At 46.0% G+C, this 11,881-nt stretch overlaps 1 protein-coding gene across 2 annotated transcripts in view; it reads left to right on the top strand.

Moving 5' to 3' along the window:
- Nucleotides 1-7,048, top strand: part of ARHGAP17 (Rho GTPase activating protein 17) — a 59,587-nt gene extending 52,539 nt beyond the window's left edge. For both annotated transcript variants that reach the window (XM_008070493.1, XM_008070491.1), the window contains one exon: nt 6,179-7,048. In XM_008070493.1, the coding sequence (XP_008068684.1) occupies nt 6,179-6,309 (131 nt within the window). In that variant the 3' untranslated portion in view covers nt 6,310-7,048. The remainder of the gene's footprint in view (nt 1-6,178) is intronic.
- The last annotated feature ends 4,833 nt before the right edge of the window (nt 7,049-11,881 follow it).

The following is an 11,881-nucleotide window of genomic DNA, read 5'->3' as shown; positions in this document are numbered from 1 at the left end:
AAAAAAAAAAAAAAAACGAGATCAACTATAGTTATACATTTGAAGAAATCTACTGATTAGTATTCTTTTTTTTTGAGTTGGAGTCTCATGCTGTTGCCCATGCTGGAGTGCAGTGGCATGCTCACAGCCACCCCAACCTCAACCTGCTGGACTCTGGCGATCCTTCTGCCTCAGCCTTCCAAGTAGCCGGAGCTACAGGTGTGTGCTACCACACCTGGGTAATTTTTGATTTATTGTAGAGACAGGGTCTCGCCAAGCTGCCCAGGCTGGTCTTAAACCCATAGACTCAGGCAATCCACTCACTTCAGCCTCCCAAAGTGCTGGAATTACAGGCTGAGCCACCGAGCCCTGCCTATTTTTGTCTACTATTTTTTTTCTTCTAGTTCTGTTTTTCTAAAAGACAGGGAGATCCATGATCACAGTTATTTGACATATGCAGACTTTGATCCTTTAGTTTTATTTTACCTTATATTATATGCACCTTCCCATGTGATAATATAATCTTTATAGCCATCTTTTTCAGTGACTACATAATATCTCATAAAAAAGTAGATGTATTATTACTCATAGTTGGACATTAAAGTGACTTTCTACTTTTTTTATTTTTAATAAACATATCAGAATAATGCCAGTATAATCCAGTGAGACTTGAGTAGACTCTCCTTTGACTAGAACAATAAATACGTGACTCAAAGTCTGTCATAGGCTAGAAAGTCTCTCATAGTCCTAGAAAACTGATGAGAAGTCATCAGTTCATAATACAATTATAGACTTCTACTTTGAGGAGAATCAAAGCCAGATCGGTTGGACTCTAGTTCTAAATCAGCATAACATTTTTTCTCCCTCCCAAAGGAGTTTGTATAGCCTCAGGTGAGGAGTTTGAAAGAGAAGACATTATCTGAGGAGATAATGGTTTGAGTCTTAAACACTCGTTTATTGTTGTAAAAAGGAGAAAAAGACTATTTTAGAAAGACAGCCGTAAGAATCGTTTTGTTTTTTTTTTTTTAAAAAAACCTAACCAGGCGTGGTGGCACATACCTGTAGTTCCAGCTACTTGGAAGACTGAGGTGGAAGGATCACCTGAGCCCAGCAGGTCAAGGCTGTGGTGGCCGTGAGCTTGCTACTGCACTCCAGCCTGAGTGACAAAGTAAGACTCCAACTCAAAAAAAAAAAAACCCTCAACCTCTTTGGCTATGAATTTATCTGCAGTCCAAGAAGAGCTAGTCTTGGAGCATACTGCTTATACAATGGGGGATTCAAAAAAACACAATTTATTTATAAAAACTTGTGTGTCTATTCTTACACGTTTAAACTTCAACCACCTTCAAAGTATTCTCTGTTTGATGCACTATACCAATCAAGGCACTTTCTCCCCTGCTCAAAACAGCTTTTGAACTCATCAATTTTAGTGCTTCTGCTGTTTTTGTTTTTGTTTCACCTCTTCCACATCAGCAAAACATTTCCCTTTGAGGACTTTTTTTCATCCAGGGAAACAAAAAACGTCACTCAGGGCACAATCAGATGAAAAGGGAGGGAGGGTGGGGCGTGGGGATAATGCCATTTTTGGTCCAAAACTGCTGAACACTGAGCGCGGAGTGGGCAGATGCACTGGTAAATCACCCATCATGAAATGGACAAACACACTGGAAGAATCTCCAAAGCAATTCACTGAAGTTTAACACAGCCTCTGACAACAACACTCGCTGATACTCTGATGCCAATGGGTTCCTAGAACACTTACTTAGCAAGAAAAACCTATACTGCAAGGGACCCACCCTCCAAAAGATAATTCCATTTTTTTGGGGTCCCGCCTCATATATTATCTGCATTCCAAAAAGAACTGATCTTTGAGTTAAGTTCTTATAACGGTTATTATATTAAAAATAAAAGCCGGGCTCGGTGGCTCAGCCTGTAATCCCGTGCCTTTGGGAGGCTGAGGTGAGTGGATTGCCTGAGCCCGCGGGTTCGAGACCCACCTGGGCAATTTGGCAAGACCTTATCTCTACAATAAATAAAAAAATCAACCAGGCATGGTAGCGTGCGCCTGTAGTTCCAGCTACTCGGAAGGTTGAGGCGGAAGGATCGCCGGAGCCCAGCAGGTCGAGGCTGCGGTGGCTGGGAGCGGCCACTGCACTCCGGTCTGGGTGACAGAGTGAGACTTCAACTCAAAAAAAATAAAACAATAAATAATAAAATAAAATAAAAATAGGCCAGTCTCAGTGGCTCAGCCTGTAATCCCAGCACTTTGGGAGGCCAAGGTGAGAGACCTTGTTTCTACAGTAAATCAAAAATTAGCCGAACTTGGTAGCGTGTGCCTGTAGTTCCGGCCACTTGGAAGGCTGAGGCAGAAGGATCACTGGAGCCCAGCAGGTCGAAGTTGCAGTGGCTGAGAGCGTGGGTGACAAAGTGAGACTCCAACTCAAAAAAAAATAAAAATAAAAAACAAAACAAACACCTTTTACTGGAGGTCTCTTTTCTGGTTTTTGTTTGGTTATTTTTTTCTAAAATAAGCCTTTTTACAACAATAAACCAGAGTGTTTAAGACTCAGACCATTTATCTCCCGATATAATGTCTTCTCTTTCAGGACTCTCATCCACGGATACACAGACTCCTTTGGGGAGAAGGGAAACTGTTATGCTGATTAAGAACCAGAGTCCAACTGGGCACAGTGGCTTACACCTGTAGTCCCAGCACTCTGGAAGGCCAAGGTGGACAGATCACTTGAGGCTAGGAGTTGGAGATCAGCCTGGGCAACATAGTGAGATCTCGTCTCTACAAAAAAAAAAAATTAGCCGGGTGTGGTGGAATGCAACTGTAGTCCCAGCTACTTGGGAGGCTGAGGTAGGAGGACTACCTGAGCCAAGGAGTTTAAGACTGTACATTCCAGGCTGGGCAGTAGAGCGAGACCTCAACTCAAAAAAAAAAAAAAGAAAGAAAAAGAGCCAGAGTCCAGCTGATTTGACTTTAATCAGCCTTGGTGCACACTGCTATGTTACCTTAGACATGGAGTAGAGCCTGCATTTCCCTTCCTTATCCAATACCTGTGATGGCGCTAAGGCCGCTTCAGGATCATTTCATGGGTGTTTAGTGAGATGATACTATAATGTGTGTGGAGCACTTGGCACTATCTCTGGTATACAGCAGGTGCTCAGTAATGTTGGCTATCATGGTGATGTTTTAGTCTCTTTCTGAAAACTGGCTCTGCACATGCCGTAATCCTTACTACTTTTTTGCATGTAAACAGATTCATCGGCTGGGCTCGATAGCTCAGCCGGTAATCTCAGCGCTTTGGGAGGCCGAGGTGAGTGGATTGCCTGAGCCTGCGGGTTCAAGACCTGCCCGGGCAACTTGGTGAGACCGCATCTCTACAATAAATCAAAAATTAGCCGGGCGTGGTAGTGCGCGCCTGTAATTCCAGCTACTTGGAAGGCTGAGGTGGAAGGATCGCCGGAGTCCAGCAGGTCGAGGCTGCGATGGTCGGGAGCGGCCACTGCACTCCAGTCTGGGCAACGGAGTGAGACTCCAACTCAAAAAAACCAAAAAAAAACAGATTCATTGTTTTCTTTTAGGAAATTATTCATGTAAGAATGAGAGAGGGGCTAGGGAAACCAAATGTCAAGTGGGAGGTGGCTTGAAAGAACTACTCTTAATGCCCCACTACACATTTTTTTTCTAAACACGTAATTAGTATGAGTCCATTAAAAATAGAGAAATTCAGAAAAGCACAAATCAAAACATGACTCATATGTGATGTATGAGAAAAAGAGAAGAAATGTAGCAAGTTTGTCCTCTGGAAAGGGTTGGTGGCTGATGGGTGTGTTAGCTTGCGTGTAAGTACAGCTGTTAACAAGCAGAAATCTAATTAGTATGTGCATTGCCTTTGCATCGTGCATTTCACATCAGGTCATGTCTGTTCCATATTCTCTTATAAATCCTTGGGCTAAGAAGAGATGCTGACTGGTGTCACCATCTGTTTTGTTGGATCAGGATAATGGGGAAGGGATTCAATTTGTGATGATGTTCTTGTACCAGTGTTGCCTTCAAGACATGGCTTCTTGAAGTTTGCCTGAAGATATAAGAAGGGAGGATTGAGACTGGGTGTGGTGGCTCAAGCCTGGGGAGGCCAAGGTCAGAGGATTGCCTAAACCAACGGGTTTGAGACCAGCCTGGGCAACTTGGCGAGACCTCCTCTCTACAATGAATCAAAAAAAATTAGTTGGGTGTGGCAGCGCACACCTATATTTCCAACTACTTGGAAGACTGAGGCAGATGGATCACCTGAGGCCAGCGGGTTGACGCTGGGGTGGCTGTGAGCGTGCTACTGCACTCCAGCCTAGGCAACAGAGTGAGATTCCAACGCAAAAAAAAAAATAAAAAGGGAAAAAAGAAGGAAAGATGGTGGTGCTAGATGTCTCTTCATTCATTCAACCATCCAGGTGTCCAGCCGCAAAATTTATTGAGCATGTTATTTGCCAGTCACCGTTTTAAGCACAGGGGATATACTGTGAACAAGACACAGTCTCTGCCTTTGCTGACTTCCATTCTGAGACATCCTTTATTCTATGCACATAGACCACCTTTGACTGCACCTTAGGGTGCTGCAATTCAGCATAATTCAGTTGGTTTTACAGTTGTTGTAAGACCTGAATTGTCTGAAATGATATTCAGCACCAGAACTCTTTGACACCGTGGCACCTTTATAAATCTAGGACTTTCTCTGAGTTGCAGTACATAGGAAACCTTGCAGGACAGGTCTGCCAACCCAGGAGTCACTGTAAGACAAGAGTTGCCCCAGAGAATAAATAAATAGATCTTGCAGCTCAGAACCGTAGGGACAGGAGCATGGAAGGGGTAGGAGCAGGAGCCATTCTCAAAGCAGGCAGCCTCGCAGAAGTGTACCAGCATTTGCTAACTGTGCTTGCATAGATGGGAGCAGATCAAACAGAAGTACTGTCAAAACTAGCTCCCAGCAGGGACAGGCATGGGGCGACTTTGCACTACAACAAGTAGAGGAAAGCAGCCCTTAAGTGTTACTGGGAAACGCCCAGCAGACCCACCTCTTCGCTAGTTTCCTCACTGCCCCCACAACTAGCTCTAACCTGGAAAAGTAAAGCCATGACCATTCTAAATATCCTTCCTACCCTAGCTCTAAAATACCTAACAAGGCTCTCATAATTTGCTGGAACCCACACCTGCTAGAAAAACCAACCCTTCTGTCTTGATTAGGAGTCCCCTGGCTGCCTCACTTGACCATGAGCTTCATTCAGGCTGCACCTGTCTTGTTCACTCTTGTAACCCCAAGCATTGGTAGAATGGTGCCTGGCACATGGTAGAAGCTCAGTAAATATTTGTTCATGCATGAATGAATCTGATGCACTGCCTCTCTGGGAAGAGGGCTGTGACTGATGAAGGTGTCTTTTGTGTGCACATGGGAATGTGGGCCAGTGAGTTGACGACCATGTATTTGCCATCTTGCTGAAGAAATGTCAGCCAACATAGGCACAAGAAGGAAATTAGAGGTATAAGTATTAGAGAAGGGAAAGTTAATATTTGCAGATTTGGTGGTCTACCTCAGTGATTGTCAACTAGTGATGATCATGACCCCCAGAGGACACTTGGCAGTGTCTGGAGACATTTTTGATTGTCACACTGGGGGAGAGGGCTGGGTATCACTGGCATCTGGTGCGTGGGAGCCAAGGATGCTTCTTAGCACTCTACAATGCACAGGACAGCCTCCACAACTAATGATTCAGCCCAAAAAGTCAGTAGTGTTGAGGTTGAGGTGACAGCATTAGTAACAGGACAGAGCTCTTTCCAGTGCAGCCCAGATATCATCAGGAGGTTTCATTTAGTGCGTTAAAGGCCTTGGTGAAAATGAGATTTCCTTTCCTCAATCAAAGCAAGCAGATCCTTTGAAGGCTGCATCTCTGAGGACTGCCTGGGCTCACAGCAAAGAACAGTAGAGCCCCAAGGAGGAACTGTGGCACAAGGCTGCCCCCTAGGGTCTCAGAGGCTCCCCTTGACTTCTAAAGGCTGATGAGGCCTCTTGCAAAGAATTGTGTGTGTGCATGAACTGCCTCTGAAACTTTCCGGCCTCTCTCCTTGTTAGAGCACTCTCGGGTGGCCTCTTAGGCATTACCATTCATTGATACCATGTCTCCTCATGTTTTTGTCCAGATGCCAATTCTAGGGTTTCAGAACCGCTTCGCAGCATCTTTCCTGAAATGCACTCAGACTCGGCAAGCAAAGATCTGCCCGGCCGCATTCTGCTGGATATAGACAATGATACAGAAAGTACCGCCCTGTGAAGAAAGCCACCCCGCCAGCCCTTGACCCCTTCCATCCTGGGGAGTGGAACAGGGGCAGGCAAACCTCTATCGTTGCAGACCAAGCAGTGAAAAGCTTTCAGTGGATGAAAAAGGCAGGCCTCACTATGCAGGGCTTGACCTTCTGCACGGCTGGAGAACCTGGAGGCCGACACTAAAGCTGAATGACCTGTGTCTTGAAGAAGTTGGCTTTCTTTACATTGGAAGGAAATCATGCCAAAAAATCAAAAACAAAGCTATACCAAGAATGGACCGCATATTCCTGCCCAGACAAGCATAGGAAGCTTTTGTCCTTGTTGTTCTCGCAGGCAGCACCAATAGCAATTTGGAATGAATAAGAAGCAATGCGTTAACTATCTATTTAATAAAGTATGTTAATTATGCAAGTCGCCTACTTCCTGCTACTTGGACTTTCATTCTTATATATTAGGAGGAAGGTTCCTTTCCTTCAGACTTGCTGCAGAATCATTTTGTATTAAGTATGGTCTGTGTCTCCCTTAGTCCCCTCAAAACCATGAGTATTGGTGGTGACTGCTGGATCTGTCACCTCATCAAACTGGATGTGACTTGTGCCTTGTTGGATTGCCGGAATGTAGAAAGAAATGTACTGTTCTTTTTTTTTTTTTTTTAAACTGTAATTGCTACTTGATAAGGACCGAACATTATTCTAGTTTCATGTTTAATTTGAATTAAATATATTCTGTGGTTTATATGAAAACTTTATAATTTTTTGGAGACAAACTGAGTTGTATGTGTATGTGCACGCGAGTGTGTGTTGCCACTTAATGAAATAGAATTGCAGATGGCACATGTCAGAAGTGTGTCTCATTGTAACTATAGGGGTTTGAAGAAACAGGAAGGTCACAGCAGTGAAAAAAACTATCGGATACCCCAGAGAACTCCCAGGTGGCTGGCCTCAGCAAATGTTCCACTATCAAGGCTGCACCCTTGGTCCTGCCAGTGCTAATACCCCTTTCTTGTCCATCTAGAGATACGTAGACTCCTGGAGGCTGACTCACAGGGCTGGTACATCCACCAGAAGCTATGACTTGGCATGGAATGTCCTTTCCTGGTGGTTGGGATACTTTCATACCCTATCCCAGGCACTTTCCCAAAACTGAATTACTTGGGAATAGTGGATGGGGAGTCAGAGCAAGTGAGGCTGAGGGTCTGGATGGCTGTTCTCATGATAGCCCCTCCTTGTAGCACAGATAAGGCAGTTTTCTTTTGGAAACAGAGGGACACATGCTGCCCGAGTTGACTCGCTGAACCTTCATTGATCGAGTTGTCTGCTAGGTATGTAAGTGTCTAAGTTCCTGCTTAAAAGACATTGACCCTCCTTCCACTATGAACTGACTTAACAAGCCTGATTTGAAAAGGGCAACCATGTTTTCCTCAGAGTTTCCTGTGCCATCAAAGTATTCCTTATGTGTATTGGTTACATTGAAAGTATGCACTCTGCCTGTAGTTCCAGCTACTTGGAAGGCTGAGGCGAAAGGCTCACCTGAGCCCAGCAGGTCGAGGCTGGGGTGGCCGTGGGCATGCCACTGTACTCCAGCCTGGGTGATAAAGTGAGACACCAACTCAAAAAAAAAGAAAAAGAAGAAGGTATGTACCTATAAGCCACTTTCCCCGGATCTTTTTTTTTTTTTTTTTTTTGAGTTGCCATCTCAGACTGTCACCCAGGCTGGAGTGCAGTGGCACTCTCATGGCCACCACAACCTTGACCTGCTGAAGGTGAGTCCTTCCGCCTCAGCCTTCCAAGTAGCCGGAACTACAGGTACATGCTACCACGCCTGGCTAATCCTTCCACCTCAGCCTTCCAAGTAGCCAGAACTACAGGCACATGCTACCACGCCTGGCTAATTTTTTATTTATTGTCGAGATGAGTTTGGGCCAAGTTGCCCAGGCTGGTCTTGAACCCACAAACTCACAATCTACTTGCCTCAGCCTCCTAAAGTGCTGGGATTACAGGCTGAGCCACTGAGCCTAGCTTCCCCCATATCTTAAATTTCCATTTACTTAAGGCTCCCTCTTCCCCTGAAACACCCATGTGTTGTTATTTTTTTGTACCCCCCTTGAGCTATAAAACAAACCCTGAGAGAAGGAGCAGTTTCTGTGTGGGCTGATGCTCAGTGTTGAGACCCTTCAACGAAACTGGCATTCCATGGTCAGGAGTCTTTGGGGCCTTTGGAGGTGCTCTCCCCGTGGTGTCTGAGCTCGTACTTAGGAGGAAGTATGAACACATGCTTGTCAGGGAGACAGTGTAGGTACCGGGGAACAAGGAATACCCATACTGACATCCTCCATTGACAGAGTGGACAACGATGTGGTCATCATTGCTTTTTCTGAAATACATGCCATACTTTCATTATTTTGAGAACATTATTCAGTTTTTACTCTCTCATTGTAGCAGAGCAATGAAAATAATTTTCCTCTGTGTTAAAAGTAAAGACCAGGCCAGGCCTGGTGGCTCAGCCTATAATCCCAGCACTTTGGGAGGCCGAGGCGGGAGAATTGCCTGTGCCCGGGGGTTCAAGGCCAGCCTGGGCAACTTGGTGAAACCTCATCTCTACAGTAAGTCACAAAACCCAACCAGGCGTGGTGGTGTGCGTCTGTAGTTCTAGCTATTTGGAAGGCTGAAGTGGGAGGACTGCCTGAACTCAGCAGGTCGAGGCTGCAGTGGCCGTGAGTGTCCCACTGCCCTCCAGCCTGGATGACAAGAGTGAGACTCCAACTCAAAAATAAAAGTAAAGGCCAAAGGGAAGCTACTGTCTAGGTGGATCAGCATGGGCAGGGCCGGGAGGGGGGTCTGGCTCCTCATTCTCCCATCTCTTTGACCTGGGATTCCTCCTGCCACATTGCTTGTCACCTTCCCTGGCACTGCATGTGCAGAGCCTCTTCAACCTGCCCACCATGAGAGAGGTGGAGAAGTCTGTCGTCTTGGGTTCATAGTGGCCATCCCTGGCTGTCCAGGAAGGTGCTGATCATCTGCCCTTCAGATTGTTTTCTTCCCTTCTCCACGCATTAGTTTCTCATAGAAAATTCTAGACTTGTGTGCTCAGACTTCCTGTCCCTCCTCTACTCACACCACAAACCAAGGTAATGGACCCATTCTTCTCATGACATCCCTACGATTCAACACCCACTTAGCATTCTGGAGGGAGCCTGCTCTGGATTCAGCACTGGGAAGACAGCAGAGGGTTGGCTGCCTTGGTTGTGCTGAGTTCCACCCTGTGGTCATTCCAGGAGTCCAGATGCCCTTGAATGACCCAGTCCCTGAACCATTCCTCTCTTGGGGCTGCAGCTCTCAGGGCTCCCCAAAGTCCAGTGAATCCTACAGGTGTTCCTATTTGAAGGTCTTAAGACAAACCCTCTTGACTTCCCTCCCTATGGTCTCCCACCATATTCCAGAGCCTTCTCCCAGGTCCTGCTGTACCGAGGTCCCAAGTGGTCTCCAGGACTCACGGTGTCAGGGTCTTATATCAGACTGGGCCACACTTCACTGACAGGGATGTTTCTAAACCAATGGCTTCCGCTTTTCTGGTGTCATACTGGTGGACCTAGGGAGGAAGAAAGATGTGCTGACATGGTGAAGCCACAGGCTCTGGTGCAGCCAAAAGGCAAGAAGTGACCAAAACCACCTGAGCTGCTGAGGAGAGGGAACAGAACAAGGACTCCCTTAGTCACCCTCCAGCCCTCAGGGGTGGCCACACCTCCCCGGCCTGCATAGAATCCTACAGCAGTGTGCACGAGTCCCTTCCCCAGCAGCCAGGACCTGTTTCTCCTGGCAGAGCAGTGCTTGGGAGCTGGGGGTGACCGTCAACTGATTCTGTGAGTTCGGTGGAGCAGAGAAAACCAGCCTGGGGAGGAGCAACTCAGCAATGTGCAGAGGCAGAGATGGGAAAGATGAGGGAGAGAGTACGCACTCTTGGTTTCCAAAATGTTCCCAGTCCACGTCCTTGAAGCCATTTTGCATTTTTTGCCCATATATTCTCACAATAAATTGCTGTTTTTGTTTTTTTGTGAAAACATTTCTGGGGCTGTTTCTGTTAGTGGCAACCAGATGATTTCTACTTGACACTCCTCAAAAGAGGCACATGGCTGTGTAGACCCCAGGCAGCAGTGCAGGGAACTGTCCTTCCCCACGCTTCCCATCCATCTCCAGATCCGCACACTCATCCACACAACATGCACATTGTGTCAGTTACAAGGTGGCAAATGACCACATCCTTAGCAGGTTACAACAGCACACATTCATCATCTCATAGTCCCTGTGGGTCAAGAGTCCAGACACAGCCTAGCTGGGTCACCTGCTTAGGGTTACACAAGGCTGCAGTCAAGGTATCAGCCAGGGCTGGGATCTCATCTGGAGACTCGACTAGGGAAGGATCCATTCCCAAGCTACCTCATGTGTTCAGAATTCATTTCCCTGTGGTTATGGGTCCCGGTTTCTCACTGGCCATCATCTGGTGGCTGCCTCAGCACCAGGAGATAGTGATCATGGAGGGTCACCTTAGAGTCTATCCTTATACACACCAAACATCATCACAAATGGCATGTGGGAAGGAGAACTCGATACAAGGAAGATGCCCCTGCCCCCCCAAAAAATCAAGGGGTCTTGTTTTCATTCTTTCTACTTACATTTGAATTCAGTTTTTGTGTACATCAGTATTTGGGTTTTTCAATCAACAATGATAATTGCATTTATGGTATACAACATGATGTTTTGATACATGTAAACTTGTAGAATGACTAAATCAAGCGAGATAACATATCCATCATCTCCCATACTTTTTTGTGGTGAGGACATTTAAAATCTCTCATCAATTTTCAAGTACACAATACACTGTTAACTGTAAGCATCATAATGTATAATAGATCTCCTAAACTTATTCTTTTTTTTTTTTTAATTCACTCTGTCCCCCAGGCTGGAGTACAGTGGCACACTCATGACCACTGCAGTCTTGACCTGATGGGTTCAGGTGATCCTTCTGCTTCAGTCTTCCGAGTAACTGAAACCACAGGCTTATGCTACCATGCCTGGCTTATTTATTTTATTTATTTATTTATTTATTTATTGTAGAGACGAGTTCTTGCTAAATTGCCTAGGCTAGTCTCAAACCCCTGGGCTCAAGCAATCCTCTCACCTCTGCCTCCCAAAGTGCTGGGATTCCAGGCATGAGACACCACACCTGGCCTTATTCCTCCTTTTTAAGTAAATTATATTTGAATAACCCCCAAATTATCTGCATGTCATTTTATGGTAGAAACTCAGCATTTTTGTTTTCATATAAGGACCCTTAGAATTGAAACTTGGGGGTCAGGCCTGTAATCCCAGTACTTTTGGAGGCCAAGGTGGGAGGATTGCTTGAGCCCAGGAGTTTGAGACCAGCCTAGGCAACATAGTGAGACCTCGTCTCTACGAAAAATAAAAAATAGACAAGCGCCGGGCTCGGTGGCTCAGCCTGTAATCCCGCACTTTGAGAGGCCAAGGTGAGTGGATTCCCTGAGCCTGCGGGTTCGAGACCCGCCTGGGCAACTTGGCGAGACC

The sequence above is a fragment of the Carlito syrichta genome, unplaced genomic scaffold, assembly GCF_000164805.1.
Source record: "Carlito syrichta isolate Samal-C Ts95f unplaced genomic scaffold, Tarsius_syrichta-2.0.1 Scaffold313449, whole genome shotgun sequence".
Classification (NCBI taxonomy): domain Eukaryota; kingdom Metazoa; phylum Chordata; class Mammalia; order Primates; family Tarsiidae; genus Carlito; species Carlito syrichta.
This window is presented reverse-complemented; position numbering and strand designations above follow the sequence as displayed.